This window comes from Podarcis erhardii (assembly GCF_964252035.2).
Source record: "Podarcis erhardii genome assembly, chromosome: 14".
NCBI classification, from domain to species: Eukaryota; Metazoa; Chordata; class Lepidosauria; order Squamata; family Lacertidae; genus Podarcis; species Podarcis erhardii.
This window is the reverse complement of record NC_138503.1, coordinates 39,720,085-39,742,782: the sequence shown is the minus strand read 5'-3', so window position 1 is coordinate 39,742,782 and position 22,698 is coordinate 39,720,085. Positions and strand designations below refer to the sequence as shown.

At 42.9% G+C, this 22,698-nt stretch overlaps 1 protein-coding gene across 6 annotated transcripts in view; it reads left to right on the top strand.

Moving 5' to 3' along the window:
* SNX29 (sorting nexin 29) overlaps positions 1–22,698 on the top strand; it is a 226,228-nt gene that overhangs the window by 50,698 nt on the left and 152,832 nt on the right. For all 6 annotated transcript variants that reach the window (XM_081839688.1, XM_081839690.1, XM_081839691.1 and 3 more), the window contains one exon: positions 1,773–1,855. In XM_081839688.1, coding sequence (XP_081695814.1) covers positions 1,773–1,855 — 83 coding nt within the window. The remainder of the gene's footprint in view (positions 1–1,772; positions 1,856–22,698) is intronic.

The window sequence follows — 22,698 nt, the reverse complement described above, 5'->3', positions numbered from 1 at the left end:
TGATTCCCAAGAGGTTCCATAGGCATTAGCCACATACTTTCAAACTTAGCTTTATTAAAACAAAGAGAAGAGGAAGAAAGTTAAGAGCATGGGTAGGCAAACTTAAGTCCTGGGGGCCGGATCCTGCCCAATCGCCTTCTAAATCCGGCCCGCAGACAGTCTGGGACTCAGCATGTTTTTACATGAGTAGAATGTGTCCTTTTATTTAAAATGCATTTCTGGGTTATTTGTGGGGCCTGCCTGGTGTTTTTACATGAGTAGAACATATGCTTTTATTTAAAATGCATCTCTGGGCTATTTGTGGGGCATAGGAATTCGTTCATTTCCCCCCCCCCCCATATAGTCTGGCCCACCACAAGGTCTGAGGGACAGTGGACCGTCCCTCTGCTGAAAAAGTTTCCTGACTCCTGGTTAAGAGAAGAAGAGGAGGAAGAGGAAGAGGAAGAAGAAGAAGAAGAAGAAGAAGAAGAAGAAGAAGAAGAAGAGGAGGAGTTTGGATTTGATATCCCGCTTTATCACTACTCAAAGGAGTCTCAAACCGGCTAACATTTTCCTTTCCCTTCCTCCCCCACAACAAACACTCTATGAGGTAAGTGGGGCTGAGAGACTTCAAAGAAGTACGACTGGCCCAAGGTCACCCAGCAGCTGCATGTGGAGGAGCGGAGATGCGAACCCGGGTCACCAGATTATGAGTCTACCGCTCTTAACCACTACACCACACTGGCTCTCAGGGTTAGGGTAGTTGCTTTCAATATCTATTAGCCAAGGTGGCTGTATAGAAAATCTGGGTTCAGGAGCAAATTTCTTGGGAGAGAGATGTTGCCTTAATGGCCTGCTTCTGGGCTTCCTGGAGGCGTCTGGTTATCCACTTTGGAAAGGAGGTGATGGACTTTTGCACTGATTAAGGAGGGCTGCTTTTTTGTCCTTAAATATACACCTAGTATCAAACCCTGCACTGTAGAGAATCCCAGCATCCTTATCACCCTGGTTATGGAATGTTGTTGCTTTTCCTCTTACTCATGTATCTTCCTTTAATCTGTAATCTCACCCACAGTGGCACGCAAGCACAAATACTGTGTGGTGGTTAGAGTGTCGGACTAGGACCTGGGAGAGCGGGGTTCGAATCCATGAAGCTCACTGGGTGGCCTTGGGCCCAGTCGCGCTCTCTCACCCTAACCTACCTCACAGGACTGTTGTGAGGATGAAATGGACAGAAGTGTGCATGCTACTTGGAACTCCTTAGAGGCAAAGCAGAATATAAATGCAGTGATACATAATTAATCCAGTAGTAACAATATAGTGAATCAAATCTCCATCTCTTTGCGCTTGCATGTCTCTGAAGCCGCCATCAATTAGTGCAGAGAAAGGGCTCGCCAGCATGGTACCCTCCTGATGTCGCTGGACCACAACTCCCATGGTCCTTGACCATTGACCATGTTGGCTGGGACTGATGGGAGTTGTAGTCCAGCAGCATCTGAAGGGCACCATCTTGACTATTGGTGGAGTAGACATTGCTGGTTTAGATGGACCAACAGCTTGGCTTTGGCATAGGGCTGCTTTATCGGTTGATTTGCACAGCTGCCTCTTGGCTGCAACATCCATCCAGTCACATGAATCAGAGTTTTATGGCCATGGTCACAGTTCTACTATATCAGGTATTGGATCCCCGTGTTCGCTATTTATTTTATAACTTGCTCCAGAGTACTTACCTGTTCCCCACCTTTAAAGAAGAAGAAGAGCAATATTATTTGTTGCTGTTCTTGTATTTGCAGAGAAAATGAGGTGCTAAAAGTACAGCTGAAGAAGTATGTAGGAGCTGTCCAGATGCTGAAAAGAGAAGGTCAGACTGTGGAAGGTGAGTGTGGAAAAAACGGCCGCTTGTGGCATTATTGACAGTGCTTCTCTTTGCTGGTACAAAATGCATTGCTAATGAATCATTGCCAAAATACAGTTTTGAAAAATACAAGATGCTCCCCATTGGTTAGTATGGAACATTTTAATCCTGTAATTACACACGACAAGGGAGGCTATTATCGTTCTACTATTTTTCTGTAAGTCTTGACAAAAGAGCAATTGATGGCTTATGCTTGCTGGTCCTGTGCATGTTGTGTAGGGGTGATAAGACAGCTTGCTTTTGTCTCTGTACTGTTTATGGGGTGATTGTGGTTGGTGTTTCTTTTAGATCCATAAAGGAACCAAGGCCCTTTCTCCAACGGATGACAATAAGTCCTGTTTCTGCCTTAAGAGGTTTCGGTTTCTAGGGCAAAGTTGAGGAATGATTCCTTTAAAGCTCATTCCCTTTTTGTGCCCCCCTCTTTTCTTTTAAACACTCCTTTGTGATCGCTTGGAAACTATTTAAGATTTACAGAACATTGTGGCTGTATCCTCAGTTCTGGGCTAATGCACAGCCTGTGTGCGTGTTTGTTTAGGTACCGTAGGCTGGATGCAGATTTAGTGACCCACACTGGCACAATTGTACTTTTTTTACCATCCCCTCCACTGGGTGGAGTTTGATTTGTGCAAAGTCCTTCCATCCCACTTTTTCTGATTTTTTCATCCCCCTTCGGGCATCCTTTTCTGACACATTCCACATTCCACATTCATGAGGAACCCCTGACTCTCTGGAGAGTCTTTTGGAGGATGCAAGACTGCAGTGAGGAGAAGGGGACAGAAAAGCTCCATTGGGTGAACAGATTTTTGCTCTCTCAACTCTAGATCCAATCTTAGAAGTGGCCACCCAGGTTTTTGGCTGGGGCCAGAAGATCTGAACATGTTACTCGAGACTTTCAGAGTGTTGATGGGAACCTACACAAATCCTTCAGCAACTAAGGCCCAGGGGCCGGATCCGGCCCAATCACCTTCTAAATCCGGCCCACAGACAGTCCAGGAATTGGCATGTTTTTACAAGAGTGGAATGTGTCCTTTTATTTAAAATGCATCTTTGGGTTATTTGTGGGGCAAAGGAATTTGTTCATCCCCCCTAAAAAAAATATAATCCGGCCCCCCACAAGGTCTGAGGGACAGTGGACTGGCCCCCTGCTGAAAAAGTTTGCTGACCCCTGTCCTTCATCATTCATCTGAGGCCCTTCTTATGGAGTTCCTCTGAGGGAGGTTCAGAGGCTGGCAGGAAGGGAGAGGACCTTTTATGGTTGTGGAATGATCTCAGTGAAGCATGCCAGAAAAACCATTTCTCAACTAAGCCACCTGACATTATAGGATGTTGTGTTGAGATGCCTCTCATTGAGGAAAGATGAGGATGAGGAAAAGGTTTTCCTGCCTCATGCTGGGGAGAGGAGCACCAGGAGGACCTTGTCTCCTGATCTTAGAGCATGGGCAAATCAATGCTGAAGATGCCTATTGGAGGCCTGCAAACAGGACCTGGGTACAAAAGCACTTCCCACATGTAGGATTCCTAGCAACCCCTCATACTGCCTCCGACAGTGGTGGTAAGACAAAGCCATTATGTCCAGTAGCTATTAAGAGCCCTAGCCATGGAAACCAGCATAGAAGTGTCTTCTTTCAGGCTGTTGGGTTGGATCCAGAGTTAATTTGTTTTTGTTTTTTTAAATATCTCATTGATTTGGGACAAGTTAGCTGTGACTTGGGTTTCGGCCCATTAAAATCTGTCCCCCTTGACACATTTTGATTTTCAGTAAAATGTGTTCCTCAGGTTTATTTTTATTCTGGAAGTAAATTGACTGGAAGTGAGGGCTGGGTTCTTTTGCTGTATAGAATGACTGGCTGAAAAGAGAGAACTAGTACTTTTAAAACGCGCACACACACACAGGCACTTTCGTTGGAGAAAATTAAATCTCTTGACAGGCGGTAAAAAGCCTTTTAGTAGTTTTCTAGTGCTTTAAACTGCGGAAATAAGTTTTCCATTGGTATTCACAGCTTGAGCACTTATGGATGGAGGGTTTTCTAAGCTCTTGGAGGAATTAAGTAACTTAATTCCTGTTTGTAAAACAATTTAAATCAATATAGCTATGTGATTCTTCTTGCAAGTATCATGGCCTGATTTTTTAATAAGAAATACGTAGACATAAATTCTATTCATGAATTTTCCTTGTAAGTGCACTCATCTATGCTCCCATAGCCCCCGCAAACTTCCTACAATAAGCACTTTTTCCTGAAAAATCATATTTGGTTTTTTTTTGACTGAAAGTTTAAAGATTAGAGGATAAAATGTTTCAGCAGTTTATGTATTGCCATCATTAGTCTCTCACATAATTTATTATTATACAGCCACATTTATAGCCCTGCATTAAGCGTGCGTTGGCTGAATCACATTCTGCTGTTATAATGAGAAATTGAGGTGTGAGGAATAGGTTCTACTGCCTATGGTTAGAAAATAATTCATCAGACTGGTTTGAAATTTGGCAGTGTACGATGTGTAAATCTGAGAATGGCCCATGCTGAATTTGGGATTGAAAGGATAAGAAATTGGCTATGTTTAATTCCAAGTAAAGACATTTTTAATTTTCTTATATTTATCTCACCACCTTTCTTACTTGATTTTAGCATTTTTATTCCATCTTTTATCCAAGGAGGTCACGATGGTGTGCAGTATTCTCCTGCTTCTCAAATAACCCCCACAACAACCCTGTTGAGAGGCAGTTAGGCTGAGAAGCAGTGACAGGCCCAAGATAACCCAGTGAGCTTCATGGCTGAGTGGGAATTTGAACCCTGGGCTCCCAGATTCTAGACCAGGGGTCAGCAAACTTTTTCAGCAGGGGGCCGGTCCACTGTCCCTCAGACCTTGCAGGGTGTCGGATTATATTTTTGGGGAAAAATAAAAATGAACAAATTCCTATGCTCCACAAATAACCCAGAGATGCATTTTAAATGAAAGGGCACATTCTACTCATGTAAAAACATGCTGATTCCTGGACTGTCCGTGGGCCGGATTTTGAAGGCGATTGGGCCGGATCCGGCCTCTGGGCCTTAGTTTGCCTACCCATGTCCTAGACCCACTCTCAAACTGCTGCACCACACTTGCCGTCTTCCATCATGGAACCTAAAGGGGTCTTCCATCGCAGTACTATATTCAGAACCGCTTAGCTGCAGCAAGGTGATGGATGGTCTTGTGTGTCTTCAGATGTTAAGGCTGAATAACCCCTTAGCCTACTGGAATAGTAAGCTCTTCAAGGCTGAGGCCTGCTCTGTGAGAATCTTACTTAGAAATAGCAAGCATTTTCATGCAACTTATACTTCCAGAGGCTAAGACTGGCCAGAAACCACCGCCTTGCAACAGCAGAATGACCAAATCTATTGACTAACTTGACCAGAAAAATGCTTTCTTAATAGCGGCTTTCTTAATAGCATGCTACAGGGACGCAGGTAGCGCTGTGGGTTAAACCACAGAGCCTAGGACTTGCCGATCAGAAGGTCAGTGGTTCGAATCCCCGTTAGGGGGTGAGCTCCCCTTGCTCGGTCCCTGCTCCTGCCAACCTAGCAGTTCGAAAGCACCTCAAAGTGCAAGTAGATAAATAGGTACCACTCTGGCGGGAAGGTAAACGGTGTTTCCGTGTGCTGCTCTGGTTCGCCAGAAGCGGCTTAGTCATGCTGGCCACATGACCCAGAAGCTGTACGCCGGCTCCCTCGGCCAATAAAGCAAGATGAGCACCGCAACCCCAGAGTCGGTCACGACTGGACCTAATGGTCAGGGGTCCCTTTACCTTTTTACAAGCATGCTACACAATTAATGAGTAAAAGCACATACCAGAGCTAACAAAGCAAACCATATCCCGAAACATACAGTACAAATGGGAGAAATCTTTCTGGGGAAACTGCCCCAGCAAAGTCCTTCAGTTCGTTGAAAGTAGGCCATTCTCAGCACAACGCGTTAAATCATTCCTAGGATTTCAGACTATGGATGGTAAATATATATACTGATAAATGTGAGAAAGACAGGCTGAAGTCAAGAGCACAGGAAGTCAATGTGGTGCCTTCCAGTTATTGGACTACAGGTCCCATCATCCCACCCTGATTAGATTAGTGATGATGGGAGTTGTAGTCCAACAACATTTGGAGGGCTGCAAGTTGGCTATCCCTGATCAAGAGATTGCATCAAGTGGCTTGACTCTCCTGTCCCTGCATGGCTTTGACTTAGCGCTTCATTAGATAAATGTTTTGAAGCACTATGTGGTTGTTTTTTGGTGTACTGATTTGTATTAAAAAATATTCATGAAAACGATCCTTTTAAGCTGCTTAAAATACAAAAAAATTATCCTTCATTAGATTCTGACTTAGTGTAATTACTGGGGGGGGGAGAGGAAAGAACCTTGGCTAGCTATATTGTTCTGTGTTACAATTATGTAAATGAAGGAGTGATAGGAATAGAAACTGTGTGGGTTGGTCAGGTTTTACACAAGAAAAAAGGGGGTGGTGATAGAACGATAGTTTCTAAAAATGAACGGCTCTGCGCCATGCCTTCTGGTTGTCTTTCATCAGCTGTGGGTTACATTTCCATCACTGATACTAAGAATAAATTTGAGCTGCATATGTTTTATAATACATATGATTCCAAAAAGGATGTTTTGTTGGAGGCTGATTTATGTAAGGAAAGAGCTGTATTACTACAAATCTGCATATCTATCTATCTATCTATCTATCTATCTATCTATCTATCTATCACCTAATCATGCTGCTGCTGCTGCTATGGAAGTGCTATAGAAGGGTCCACAATTTTTGGCTGGCCTTAATGCACAAGCCGAAAAATGATGATCTCGGCGCTGAACAGCAAGGCATGTTCTGGTCTGAGGCCAGGTTCTAGGAAGAAGGCTGCAAGGCTGGCCAGAGGTTTCAGGACCTCGGATAGCTCTGAGCAAGCCACTTGATCCAGCAAAGGCTGAGAGTGAACAGGCTTTTTAAAGCCTCTGCCACCCAGACTACCTCTCCCATGCTCTGTCCTGCTTGTCATTATGATGTTAGATGATGGGCAGATGGGTTGTCCCGCCTACCTATCACCTTCCCTTGCGCGTTGCTTTCCATGCACTCAACAGACAGTGGGTCGCCAGGCACTTGGGAATCACAACGTTTGACTTAGTGTTTACACGTGAACCAGGCCATTGGCTGGGTTTTAGAGAACCGCAAAAGCAGTTCTGCAGCTCACTTGGTTGGAGCATGGTGCTTATAAGCCCAAGGTTGCATGTTCAATCCCCGTAAGGGACAGCTACATATTCCTGCATTTGCAGGGGGTTGGACTAGATCAGGGGGGGGGTCAGCAAACTTTTTCAGCAGGGGGCCAGTCCACTGTCCCTCAGACCTTGTGGGGGGCCGGATTATTATTTTTTGGGGGGAAATGAACAAATTCCTATGCTCCACAAATAACCCAGAGATGCATTTTAAATAAAAGGACACATTCTACTCATGTAAAAACACACTGATTCCCGGACCGTCCGCAGGCCAGATTGAGAAGGCAGTTGGGCCACATCCGGCCCCTGGGCCTTAGTTTGCCTACCCATGGAATAGATGATGCTCAGGGTCCCTTCCAACTCTATGATTCTATGCCTAAATAGGCTTTGGGGCTTAGGGGTATTTAGGTTGTAGCTCCCAATGCCACCTGGCAAGCCAGTTCTGACATGGGGAAGGCTTTCCAGAGCAGGTTTATTTTATTTTTATTGTATTAAATTTATACGCTGCCCTTCATCCAAGGGTGGTTTTACAGTATAAAAACACAAAAATACGTAATAACAAACAAAACAATACCCTCCAGTTTACAAGGCCATATATTATTTGATTAGCCAAAGACCTAGGAAAAGAGGAATGTCTTCACATGGTGCTTAAAGATATGCAATGAAGGCATTAGACAAACCTCCCTGGGGAGACCATTCACAAATGGGGAGCCACCACAGAAAAGGCCTCTTCTTGTGCTGCCATCCTCTAGGCCTCTTTTGTTTGTAGTACAGTAGTACCTCTGGTTACGTACTTAATTCGTTCCCGAGGTCCGTTCTTAACCTGAAACTGTTCTTAACCTGAAGCACCACTTTAGCTAATGGGGCCTCCTGCTGCTGCTGCACCCCCAGAGCACGATTTCTGTTCTCATTCTGTAGCAAAGTTCTTAACCCGAGGTACTATTTCTGGGTGAGCGGAGTCTGTAACCCGAGGTACCACAGTATACCTGTTACGATATGGATGCAGTGCAGCTGCAAAGTGCTAGCTTGAAATGTAAACATGATGGGAATGTTGGGACTGCCCGTGGGAATCAGAGGGACAGTCATTTCACAGTGCGAAGCACCGGAATTAGCTCAGAGTGTAATATGAGCTCTTCCGTTTGTTTCTATCCAGGAAGTGTTTGTCACTAGACTGCTGGAGCTCGAAGAGAGCAGTCGTGTTTTTTTGTAACGCTGCAAAGACAGAAATAAAGACATGTAAATACGTTTCTGTCTATCTCTTTCCCATCCCGGGGGGGGGGGCAGGAAAGAGGGGGGGTGTTCTTCTCACGTTTGAGAAGAATCGCCGATTGAGACCTTGCCTGCGCCTGCTGGGGAATGCAGCCAGGGAGGTCAACAGGGAATCAAGCCGGGTGCCTAGGTTTGTTGCCAGTTCCTCCTGATATGGGCTTGAATTTCCCGACAATACCGTGGATGTCTTCATAAGAGAGAGAAGTAGTCAAAGATCCCTCAAGGCATGTTCAAGCCTGAGGATACACCTAAAGAGAGATGCTTTTTTAGTATATGATAAAGCTTCTAGGAACTGTGTGTCCTTTATTTTTTAAGCTCTGTTGGAAAAAGTTATGTACAGTCATACCTCGGTTTAGAGACGCTTCGGGTTGTGCGATTTCGGGTTGCGCACCGTGCTGAACCCGGAAGTTCCCGAACGGGTTACTTCTGGGTTTCGGCTCTTGTGCATGTGCAGAAGCGCTAAATCGCGCCTTGCGCATGTGCAGTAGCGCCGAATCACAACCTGCGCATGCGCAGACGCGGCGCTGCGGGTTGCGGACGCTGCGGGTTGTAAATGTGCTTCCCGCACGGATCACATTCGCAACCCGAGCATCCACTGTACTTATTAGTTCTGGGTGCTGCTTATATCCAATTGCATTGGAAATGTTTAACCAGTCCGCTTCAGATTTATATACTGTATTTTGGCGAATGGATGCCGTTTGATGGTTTACTGTACGTTTCCGAGCACAATTCAAAGTGTTGGTGCTGACCTTTAAAGCCCTAAATGGCCTCGGTCCAGTATACCTGAAGGACCGTCTTCACTCCCATTGTTCAGCCCAGACACTGAGGTCCAGCGCCGAGGGCCTTCTGGTGATTCCCTCACTGCAAGAAGCAAAGTTACAGGGAACCAGGCAGAGGGCCTTCTCAATAGTGGTGCCTGCCCTGTGGAACGCCCTCCCATCCGATGTCAAAGAAATAAACAACCATCTAAGGTTTAGAAGACACCTTAAGGCAGCCCTGTTTAGGGAAGTTTTTAATGATTGATGTTTAATGTATTTTTTATCTTTTGTTGGAAGCCACCCAGAGTGAACTATTTATTTGGATTGTCATATTGGGCTGCATCTGACACCAGTCCTGCCCGAGGGTTGCATCCAAGTAGACCCATTGAACTTAATGGGCCTGAGTTAGTCATGTCCATTAATTCCAGTGGGTCTGCTCTTGAGTAAAACTTCACTGAATGCAGACCACGATCTTTTGAAATGAATCAGTGTTTGGGTTGTTACTGTAATACTGCTTTATATTTTCTGTATTGTGCAGCTGTGGGCACAATTATGTGGGAAAGAGACATACAAACTGAAATAATAAATACACAAATAAACAAAGACTATAAGACCCCCCCTGGTACTGGCATTAAAGGCTTCAAGCTTTTGCAGCTGCTCAAATAAAGGTTCACAAAACATTTTTTAGGTAAATAGAGGGATGTTCGGGTTTCAGAGCTAAGCAGGGATTTGAGCCTCCAGTTCCCACATCTGAGCCCACCATGCTAGCTAGCTGCCGCACCGCAGTTCATCTTTGACCTAAATAAAAACAAACCAAGAGATTTATTCAATTTTACTTAGGTGTCACTCAAATGACTTTTTTATTTTATTTAAGAGACTTAATAATTCCTTTAGGCACAACAGCTCAGAACTAATATCATTTGGTGGATGTCAAATCATCATAATAAAGCTAACAGTTATCTTCACTTGAAGCCTTTTTAATTTATTTGGTAATAAAAAACCCCCCACAATGTATGTTCAAAGAATGAGTTCATTGCTGAATTAAAGTGGTTCTGCAGCACGTGGACGGAAAACTTTCTAAGACCGCAATTACATTTTAAATTTTCAGTTTAATTGTTTAGCTATGCCTATTTAATCCATTATAAGCATTTCTTATGAATATACATAACCTGAATATCAAATACTTAGAGATTCCCTTCCTTTGAACACAGAGGATACAGCTTCTTTAAACTGTGAAAGTGCCAGGCTTAAGGAATCAAAGTATAATTCTCAAGTCATACGCAGGCAACTCCAAAGTGTGTGTGTGTGTGTGTTTTTAAACGGAGAGTGATACTTTTCAGTTTTATAGAAGCAGATAGATGTGTGCCAAGGAGATGGGATTGCGAAAGAATACTTTCCTGCTGGATCAGACTAAGTGCCAACCTAGTCCAGCATCCTGTTCTCACAGTGACGAAGATGTCTGTGGAAAGCGCACAAGCGAAACCTAAGCACAACAACACTCTACCTTTCTATGGTTTTCAGCAACTAGTGTACAGACCTGTTAAGGTCTTTGCCAGTATTCTGCTCTACTTTTTGTAAGCGAGCATTAGAGCAGAGGTCCCAAACTTGGGTCTCCAGCTGTTTTCGGACTACAATTCCCATCATCCTTGACCACTGGTACTGCTAGCTACGGATTATGGCAGTTGTAGTCCAAAAACAGCTGGAGACCCAAGTTTGGGAAACCCTGCATTAGAGGGTCCCTCAATTCTCCCTCTGTCTGTCTGTCTGTCTGTCTGTCCCTCCCTCACTCCCTCTTTTTGCTTCAAAACATTAAGATGGTTAAAAATTAAAGAAAAGGTAAAGGGCCCCTGGAGGGTTAAGTCCAGTCAAAGGCGACTATGGGGTGTGGTGCTCATCTCGCTTTTCAGGCCGAGGGAATGAGCACTGTCGGGAACAAAATAGTTAATTTAAAGCTCTGTTTTCCCCCCTTCCCCTTTCAAAATACCCTCCAGAACATAGGGCTAAGGAATGTTTTGTAGTTGTACCACTATCAGCTGTGTGAAAACTGTTGAGTCCAACGAAAAGGGTAATTACCACATTTCTCTATGTATAAGACTAGGTGTTTTTTTACCAAAAAAATAGGTTTAAAATTGGGGCTCGTCTTATACACAGGTAGTGTTGAGGGGGTGTTTTCTTAATTTGGAGTCCCCCAAAACAGGGGGCGTCTTATACATGGGGGCGTCTTATACACATAGCACGGGAAATTTCAGGGTCTCTTTGCCCTTAATTTATGCTGATGTGTCAGATGCTGGTAGTGCTTTGTCTTAAAAACCTCTTTCTTTTTGTTGTTGCAAATGACGAGGAACGCTGGAATAAACAAAAAATTGACCCACTAATTTCATTCCATTTTATTGCTGGAGATGAGATCTTCTATGTCTAAAATATCATATTAGTTTAGTTCTTAAATTTATCTTTTGAAGTAACTTGGGTATGGACAGATGGGGCAATGGAATTCAGTCTTTTTTACACTTGGAAATTTGCCAGGAGCCATTTCCCTGACATTCTGGCGAAAGCTGTATTCATCAGGGATACTAGAATTGTGTGGCTCACAGAGATTTTCAATTTCAGCCCTGCTCCATCATAATTAATATGTTAGTTGTGAGTAATCTTCTTTACCTTCTTGCGTTGTCCAAAGAAAAGGTCCTGATAAATAGACCTTAGAACATTGTGCATTTTAGGATTTAATGTAATTGCAGGGAATGGCTCAGAATAAATCAGATTATTGGGATTTGGATTTTCACATTACAAGGAAAGATACGTTTGGTGGCAAATACTTGTTTTTAAAAAACTTTGCTGGAAAAGGAGAGAGAGCATCAACCTGAGATCTAGATGAAACGTGTTTCTAGTTGGGCTAGGTTCAATGCTTGGCCATACGGGATGCTAATCCTTGATACTACTATTAATTGGGAAACTGGGGAACAAACCCTGGATGTTTCAGAGACATTTGTTTGCTGGAGGCGTAAGCAAGACTTCTAAATTGAAATATTATATTCCCACCTTTACTTTGAGGAGCTCAAGGTGGCATACATTTTTCTCCCCCTTCCCCTTTTGTCCCTTGCGACAACCCTGTGAGGTGGGTTAGGCTGAGAGAGATGGTGACTGTTCCAAGGTTGCCCTAGGAGCTTCATGGCCAGGTAGAGATTTGAATCCTTTACTCCCAACTGCTAGTCCAACACAGCAACTGCTGTGCCAGTAGCTCTCATGTCTGTAGCCCTGAGGCCTCTAGTTCCTTTTGTCAGGAGGAAGGTGGTTGTCAGTTTCACCATGAAAGACGAAACAACCACTTGAAGTAGAAAGGAAACAGCTATCTTAACCAACCTTACAGAAAAAGAAGAAGAAGCAATTTTATTTATACCCCGCCCTCCCCGACTGAGGCTGGGCTCAGGGCGGCTAACACCAAATATATACAATACATTAAAAACACAAAATCAAAAGATTAGTTTAAAATACAATTTGAATCACATTTAAAATCACAATAAAATTAAGTGGGAACCCACGAATGATAACCGTAGGGGTAAGGAATTAAAACTTCACCAGGCCCGGCCACTTATGCTGGTCCCATGTGGGCCAATAGAAATAGCCAAAGAGGCCACTTACATGCAGGGTCCCATAGAAAGAAGGGGGTCAGGCCTGGCAGAGCAGCTCTCCATCTTGTAGGCCCTGCGGAAAGATGTCAGAGAACAAGGCAGCTGCTGCATCTCTCCCGACTGCATAGTTGTAGCGTCCCAAGTCTTGGTTTATTTGAAACAAAACAAATTCCTTCCAGTAGCACCTTAAAGACCAACTAAGTCAGTTCTTGGTATGAGCTTTCGTGTGCATGCACACTTCTTCAGATACACAGAGAAAGTGTTGCATAGTTTTCTTGCATATTCAGTGGGATACGTGGATTGTAGAGGGTTCTTAATTCTAAGACCCTTGGGTATAATGTCCAGATTCTTGCATTTAGTAAGAAAGAAGATATCAGTCTGTACCTGTGCAAGTTTCTTGGTGAGGTTGATGGACTTCCATTTCATGCGGCTCAATGTGGTGCCTTCCATAGTTCCAGTTACAGATAGGTAGCCGTGTTGGTCTGCCATAGTCAAAACAAAACAAATTCCTTCCAGTAGCACCTTAAAGACCAACTAAGTCAGTTCTTGGTATGAGCTTTCTGTGTATCTGAAGAAGTGTGCATGCACACGAAAGCTCATACCAAGAACTGACTTAGTTGGTCTTTAAGGTGCTACTGGAAGGAATTTGTTTTGTTTTGACTATGGCAGACCAACACAGCTACCTATCTGTAATTGGTTTATTTGGTTATTGCCAGCTTCACCAATCTGCTTGGGTTGGACAAAGTTTTGTCTTGAGTTTTTTTTTAAAAAATCTTTAGCTGACCAATCACACCAGTTAATTAGCTGACAAACCCATTGATGCTATTCAGCTAAACAATTGTGCAAGCAGATCCCCAAATCTGGTCTGGAACCTCCAGAAGAGAATGTCTTGTTGGGCAGGCAAAGAACCTTGCACTGATGGAACAATAGGAGTATAGCATCTAGATCAAGGGAAGTAATAGTGCCACTGTATTCTGCTCTGGTCAGACCTCACCTGGAGTACTGTGTCCAGTTCTGGGCACCACAGTTCAAGAAGGACACTGACAAACTGGAACGTGTCCAGAGGAGGGCAACCAAAATGGTCAAAGGCCTGGAAACGATGCCTTATGAGAAACGGCTAAGGGAGCTGGGCATGTTTAGCCTGGAGAAGAGGAGGTTAAGGGGTGATATGATAGCCATGTTCAAATATATAAAAGGATGTCACATAGAGGAGGGAGAAAGGTTGTTTTCTGCTGCTCCAGAGAAGCGGACACGGAGCAATGGTTCCAAACTACAAGAAAAAAGATTCCACCTAAACATTAGGAAGAACTTCCTGACAGTAAGAGCTGTTCGACAGTGGAATTTGCTGCCAAGGAGTGTGGTGGAGTCTCCTTCTTTGGAGGTCTTTAAGCAGAGGCTTGACAACCATATGTCAGGAGTGCTCTAATGGTGTTTCCTGCTTGGCAGGGGGTTGGACTCGATGGCCCTTGTGGTCTCTTCCAACTCTATGATTCTATGATTCTATGGAACACTCGCCTTAGGGCTGCTTTGAATATATCCCTGTCTAGTTAGCAAGCCATCTTCTATCAGGTCTGACTTTTTGTCCATATAGCCCTAAGGTTCCTCAACAAGCAGGGAACATAGATGGAGACCTCTCCCATCCACCTGCTACCTGATTGTTTTAAATGGAGATTCCAAAAATTGAACCGGGGACCTTCTGGATGGAAAAGTTGTCCTCTGTTCACAACACTGACTACAGTAACATGTCCTCTGCCCTGATTTATTACCCTTTCACACACAAAATTCCTTGGGAAGGTTGTGTTTGCATTTTGTGCATGAGCAACATGTATAACCACGGGACACTTCTTCTGGCATGCCATATATTTATTTAATTGAACTCCTGCCTTTTGCCAGAGGCTAAGCAGAGATAACGAAATGTTCTTAAAATCTGAGAGCCGGTGTGGTTTGAAGTCTTGGAGGAGCGGTTGGGTAATAATGCAAGCAGCAGGTTAATTATCGAGTGATGTTTTCCATGTACTTCTCTTAACGCTGGAAGGGAAGGATTAATTTTTAAAGCAGTAATTTTATTGCAAACCCTTGGATTTGGGAGGTTGGTGAGTGCAGCCTGTGCGTCTCTTGCTCTTTCCTCCTCAAAATAATGGTACAGGATTTTATAACACTGAGGCAAGTGGCTTATCACAGTGTACACGGTGATATTTGTGTTGTTTCGCTGTTGTTGCCAGACATTTTATCAGTAGTCTACCACATTGCCTTAAGAGTTTTTGACTTCTTTCCTCTGAGGACCTCTCCAGCTGCTGGGTCAGCACAGCCGATCTGAGTTGGCACCAGCTTACATGGTTTTATTATGTTGTTTTCCTTATGGGAAATATTAGTCCATTGCTGCTTTTGGACAGCAGTGATTTTATGTTGCTGTTTATCCTCTGTATGGTACAGCTGACTTGAACGTCTCTTTACAAATAACCCTCCTAATTTACCACCCTTCTTCCTTTGCAAATATGCTTTTAAACTCTTTATGTTCTAGAATGGTATTGAGCAATTGCTTCATTGGAAGTTAGGTGTGCCCAAGTCCTTTGACGAGCAATGGGAGACGAGCGCATGCTTTAGCGCTCAACAGTCGGGTGTTAAACAAGTTTACTTGGAAGTCTCCCTGAATGCAAGCAACGTTCCTTCCCGGTTGGGGTTTTCTGAAGCGACTGATTTGCATCACCTAAGCCTTGACCTGGATGGTGCTGAATTTTGGAGAAAGCTCACATTTCCCTAGAAATGCTATTTTTCCATAAGATTGAAACCAAACCTAGTTGCGCAACTGCCTGGTATAATTTGGAGTGACAGATACCCGTCAGAAAGGAACATCTGGAAATGCCCAAATACTTTATAAGACATGTATAAGACACCTCCTATTTTGGGGAACTTAGATTTAAGAAAATGGGGGGAGATGACCCAGAGTATAAGATGCCCCTTATTTTTTGACATTATTTTTTAGGGGGGGGGGAACCTAGTCTTATACATGGAAAAATACAGTATATCCTGCCCTTGCTCCTTGAAGTTGCACAGGGCTGCAGGCACATCCATACTAAAGCATTAAAAAAAACCCAACAGCATTCCAAAAGCATTTCCTCTTCCAGCCATCTCAGCTTTGCCAGAAACAGTGCCTTTCAGCCATCAAATGCCTGGATAAGCAGGGATGTTTTTGGATTCTGAAACTCTGGGCAGACTGGCAGGCAACACCCTTGGGAGTTGCTGGAGCTCTGGTGTTGGAGGAAGTAAAGAAGGATCCTCTGGTAGATCATCAGCTGGAGCTAGAGATTCCAGGAAGCAAACACGAGTTATTTGAACAGGACGTGATAGAGGATCTTGGCTCTTGGGTAGTCAGCCCCAGCCAATGATTCCAGCATCTGTTACTGCAGAAGAACTCATTTCACAGGCACAAGTTGTTTTACAAGGAAAATCTAGGAGTGTAATTATAAGAGAGCTTCAGCGGACAAATCTTGATGTAAATCTTGCAGTCAACAACTTGCTGAGCCGTGATGATGAAGATGGGGATGATGGTGACGACACGGCAAGTGAATCTTACCTTCATGGAGAGGATCTTATGTCTCTTCTGGATGCTGACATATATTCTGCTCACCCAAGTGTCGTTATTGATGCTGATGCTATGTTTTCAGAAGATATTACTTTGGTTATTCATCCTTTCGGCGCTCATTACTTTCCAGGCTAAGCTTGTCCCGAGTTCTCTTTCTTCCCTTAGAGAGAGACTCTGAGCTGTTGTGTGAATGTGAGTCTGTTTTATGTTTGTATGAAAGAAGGTGGCTTGAGGGAGCCTCGTTTGATAATGAAAGAGGCTCTACAAGCAAAGAAGGGGAGCCAAACCTTGACAAGAAGAATACACCTTATTTGGAAGTACACACATGTCAGGGAACTGACATCAGAGCGAGAGGCGGAGGCAGGGCTCCAGAGCGATGCCGGAGAGGGGACCAGCAGGGGGGAAGGAATTCAGCGTAACACCAGTAGAGAAGAGAGGGAGATGGTGGAAGTGGAGACAGCTCTCCAAGACCCTTCACCAGAGACTAGTGGAGAGAGCGCTGACACGCCCCTACCTTCCCCGTACTTGCGCAGACGAGTTCCGTGCAGGGAAAGTAGGAGGAGACTAGGCGTCAAACAGCTCTTATGCTGGAAGAGGTTCAAGAAACGCCCACTGACGGATTCTGCAAGTGACTGACCGGTCACAGAGTGTGAGCTGTCAGCCAAAGCATGGTTGGCCAGGCAATATAACTAAAACTGAAGGCAACTTACGCACAAGTAACCCCCTTACAACCATTACAACATGCTTTAGGAGAATACACACATGACGGTATATGTTTTGAGACCTCCTCTTTAGGAGAGGACTTGCAGTGGTGGCTGGATAAGGATGGGATGAAATTTATTTCTATTGGTGCCTTGTATTCTGAGCTTGTGGCAGTGAGCAGTAAAGGGGAGCTGTATCAGTGGAAATGGAGTGAATCTGAACCTTACAGAAATGCACAGAATCCTTCTATAAACTCAGCCAAATGGGGAAACTCAGCCAGATGGGCGGGGTATAAATAATAAATTATTATTATTATTATTATAATACATCACCCACCTGCCGTGTACCTGGGATTAACCAATGAGAAGATCATCCTCCTTTCTGCAAACAGCATCAGAGCAACTGTTGCCACAGAAAACAATAAGGTAGCTACCTGGGTAGATGAAACCTTGAGTTCTAAACCAGTTCTAAACTAGAACATACGGCACAGACGTACTCTGAACTTCAAGGAGACCATATAGTTTCCCTGCATTGCTGCACTCTTTATACCTGTGCTCAGCTGGAGAATAACCTGTACTGGTGGGGTGTAGTCCCTTTTAGCCAAAGGAAGAAGATGCTGGAAAAGGCTACAGCCAAAAATAAAAAGTCTAGTTGTTTTCAGATTCCTCCTAAAGGAATCAGTAATGAGGAAAATGGATACACCTCGCCAGGGAGGCCATTCCATAAATGGGGAACTGCCACTGAAAAGGCCGTGTTGTGGGGCAGTGCCATCTGGGCAGCCCACAATGGTTGACACCACAATCCCAAGGTCTCACCTGTATGGGGACAGTATCTGAAGAAGTGAATACTCGCGATGAGGTGAGGTTTGCTGCCTGTGGAAACACAACCACAAATCTCTTGTTGATTGTCCATCACAGGACACACATCCAAAGATGATTCCTTTGCTATCAGAGAGAAAATTCGCTTCCTAGGTTAGTGATGGCAGAGATACACTTTATTCACTTTATTGTGGCTAGAATCTGCTTTTGCAAAAGAAGTAAAAAAAAAAAAGTAGTTTTCATTTTATTGTAGTTTTCTTTCTATATTTGCTCAATAGTTCTTTTTTATTATTTATTAAAAAGACAGGAGGACTAGTGCATTGTCTTAGTCTCCCAGATACAGCATTCTGCTACCAACCAGGAGTACTTATGCGTACCTTAAGTTGAAAGTTCTTACCTTATCAGCTTAATAGTCAACAATTTGCCTATTGGGATAACTGTTACAAAGGAGGAGGTGAAAAGGCTGGCGCTTGATCCACTTTGCGCTAATCGTTCCTAGCAGCGACTGAGCGATGCCATCAAGGCAGGTAATTCCTAATTGTCCTTGATTGCTCATTTCTTCATTGCTGGGATAACGCAAAATTGAGCCAAGATGGTTGTTGGCAGTGCGACATGGAGCACTTTGAGCCAAGCACGAGCTCGTTCCACAAATAGTGCAACTGCCCGAGCCGCAAGACTGACAGGCCACCTGTTTCCTCCAGCTGTTTAAATGCTTGTCAGATCCACTTTAGCACAGTTTAAAAAAGCACTTCTTACCTTGAGCCGTGGCTTGAACAGCAGCATTCCCAGATATTTGCAGTCCAGTCCAGTACTATTATTATTTTTGAGTTAGCTGTGAACAAATATCCCAGCTCCTGTCCAAAACCCAACCACAGTGGTGCTTATTTGGAAGTAAGAAGCAAACTTTCATTGTAGCAGATCAATGGTACAGACTTAGTGGCTAGGAAAGAGCAGTACCTAGTCCTGGTGCTCTAACAAAGCAAAGCAGTGGCAACAGCATAACCAGTTCAAGAGACAAAAACAAGGTTCAGCAGTCCAGGATAGGGCTGGCCGACACCTGGTTTTCAACATCATGATATATCACCAGCTGAACATCGTGATACAGTGGTACCTTGGGTTAAGTACTTAATTCGTTCTGGAGGTCCGTTCTTAACCTGAAACTGTTCTTTTTTTTTTTTTATAAATATTTATTAAAGTTTTTAAATATAAATGCACAAATAATAAACAGTCTTACTTCTATCACAGACATAATTTCATCACTTCTTTGGACTTCCTCACGTCTCCCGCTCCCATTTACATCGTTAAAAGTTTTTTCCAAACAAATTATCAACTTGTTTACAATCTCATGTCCACTCATTCAAATATAATCTAGCACTTCTTCCAAAAAATTTTATATTTTCTTTAGTCTCACTTATCATCAAATTTCAGATCTAATTTAGTGGTGGCCAGTTTTTTATAATCTAGCATCCTTCTTAGCATTCAACCAAATTACAATGTTTTTGTAGATACTTCTTGAATTTCTCCCAGTCTTCCTCCATCTTCTCTTCTCCCAGGTTACGGATTCTGCCTGTCATCTCGGCCAGTTGCATATAGTCCATCAGTTGCATCTGCCACTCTTCCAGTGTGGGTAGATCTTGAGTTTTCCAGTTTTTTGCGATGAGTATCCTTGCTGCCGTTGTTGCATACATAAAGAATGTTCGGTCCTTCCTTAACACCTTCTGGCCGACAATACCCAGAAGGAAGGCCTCTGGTTTCTTAGTGAAGGTATACTTAAATACCTTTTTCAGCTCATTATATATCATTTCCCAGAAGACCTTCACCTTAGGGCATGTCCACCAGAGGTGAAAGAATGTTCCTTCGTTTTCTTTACATTTCCAACATTTATTATCAGACGAATGGTATATTTTGGCAAGTTTAACTGGGGTCATGTACCATCTATATATCATTTTCATTACATTTTCCTTCAGAGCATTACATGCGGTGAAGTTCAGCCCAGTGGTCCACAACCTTTCCCAGTCCTCAAACATAATGTTATGCCCAATGTCCTGTGCCCATTTTATCATAACCGATTTAACCATTTCGTCTTGTGTATTCCATTTTAACAGCAAGTTATACATTCTAGATAATACCTTAGTCTTTGGTTCTAACAATTCAGTTTCTAACTTCGATTTCTCCACCTGGAACCCTAACTTTTTATCATTTTTTAAAACTTCTTTAATCTGAGCATAATGTAACCAGTCTCGCACCTTATCCTTCATTTTCTCTAAACTCTGCAATTTCCAATTGTCTCCATCTTTTTCTAATATTTCCCAATATTTTGGCCATTTAGCCTCCATATTGGGTCTTTTTAGGGCCTTAGCCTCCAGAGGTGAGAGCCACCTTGGAGTTTTATTTTCCAGTAAGTCTTTGTATTTTGTCCAGACATTAAACACTGCTTTCCTGACAATATGGTTCTTAAAGGCCTTATTGATCTTAACTTTGTCATACCATAGGTATGCATGCCAACCAAAAGCATTGTTAAAACCTTCCAAGTCCAACACGTCAGTGTCTTCGAGAAGTAGCCAGTCTTTTAGCCAGCAAAAAGCTGCGGCTTCATAGTACAACTTTAAGTCTGGCAGGGCAAAGCCCCCTCTTTCTTTCGCATCTGTTAATATCTTAAACTTAATTCTGGGCTTTTTGCCCTGCCAGACAAATCTGGATATATCTTTCTGCCACTTCCGGAAGCACTCCGTTTTGTCCACGATCTGTAATGTTTGAAACAAAAACAACATTTTTGGCAATACATTCATCTTGATAGCAGCAATTCGGCCTAACAAAGAAAGCTTCAATTTTGTCCAACTATCCAAGTCTCTCTTAATTTCAGACCAACATTTTTCATAATTATCCTTAAATAGACTCAGGTTTTTTGCTGTTATGTTTACCCCTAGGTATTTTACTTTTTTAACCATAGTTAGTTCTGTTTCTCTCTGAAACCTTTCCGACTCTATATCTGTCAAGTTTTTTCCCAACACTTTAGTTTTCTGTTTATTTAATTTAAATCCTGCCACCCGACCAAAATCCTGTATCAGTTGTAATACTCTTTTCGTACTAGATTCTGGCTCCTGCAGAGTCAAAACTAGGTCATCTGCAAAAGCTTTCAATTTGTATTGTTTCGCTCCGACCTGAATCCCTTCCACCAACCGGTCCCCTCTGATCAAGTTCAAGAGCACCTCCAGAACCGAAATAAATAACAAAGGGGAAATCGGGCAGCCTTGTCGTGTTCCTTTTTCAATTTTGAACTCTTCTGTGACCACATTGTTAACTATTAGTTTAGCCTTTTGTTCTGAATATATTGCGTCAATCCCATTCTCAAACCCCCGTCCCACTCCCATTTCATTCAAATTTCCCTTCATAAATTTCCAAGAAATATTGTCAAAGGCCTTCTCCGCGTCTATAAAAATTAACACTGCTTTTGTATTTATATCTGTTTGCAAAAGTTCCAAAACGTCAATAATGTTCCTAGTATTTGCAAACATGTGTCTGCCTGGGAGAAAGCCTGCCTGGTCTTTATGAATTACTTCATTAAGAACTCTTTTAAATCTACTTGCCAAAATGTCTGCAAATATTTTGTAATCCACATTCAGAAGGGAGATGGGACGATACTTTTTAAGTTGTGTCTTTTCAGCTTCAGATTTTGGTATCAATGTGATAAAAGCTTCCTTCCACGATTCCGGCGCCTTCTTCCCTTCCATAATTTCATTACAGACCTCCATCAATGGTTGGATCAGATAGTCTTTTAATGTCTTATAATACTTGGAGGTCAGACCGTCTGGCCCTGGAGATTTGCCCAATTGCATGTTCTGGATAGCTTGTTCAATCTCTTGCTGTGTTATTTTGTTGTTCAGGATTAATCTGTTTTTTTGTGACAACTTTGTTAGTCCATTTCTTTCCAAAAATTGTTTAATCTCAACCTCATCTTGCGGCCCTTGAGTGTATAATTTTTTAAAGTATCTCTGGAAGCACTTTCTAATTTCCATGGGGTTCTGGATATTTCTTCCTTCAATTTCTAGGTTTGTAACTGTATTTAGTTTCTGTCTCTTCTTCAACTGCCAGGCTAGCAGTTTCCCACATTTGTTTGCCGATTCAAAAGTTTTTTGTTTCATTAATTTAATCTTCCATTCTATTTCTTGGTTTATCAATTTGGAATATTGAGCTTGATACAGTTTAATTTCTCTCAGAATCGGCTGTGACTTCGGATTTGATCTTAATTTCTTCTCCAATTCTTTGATTTTCTGCAAAATCTTATCCTTCCTTTCATTTTGTGTTCTTTTCTTTACAGTGTTCTGTTGTATCAAGAACCCCCTCATCACAGCTTTGCTTGCGTCCCAGATAGTTCTTTTTTCCACCGTAGTGTTCATATTTATTTCAAAATAATCCTTTAGAGTTTTTTGGGCCTTCTTAACAATCTCCTGATCTCTAAACAAGCTATCATTCATCTTCCATCTAAAGGAGCCGGTTGGCAAAAATGTCATATCCATCTTCAGCGCATTATGGTCGGAGCAGGTCTTTGGGCAGATTTCCACTTTTCTGACCTTGGGTGCCAGACCTCTAGATATCCATATTTGGTCGATTCTTGTCCAAGTCAGTTGGGCTTCAGAGAAGAATGTTCCCTCTCTTCCCAGGGGGTTCTTAGTTCTCCAAATGTCAATCCAGTCCATATTGTCAGCCATTTCAAAAAAGGTCTTTGGCAGTCTGCCGTCTTTTGTAACATTTTGATTTTGTGACTTATCCATTGATTTTGTGACTTAACCTGAAACTGTTCTTAAC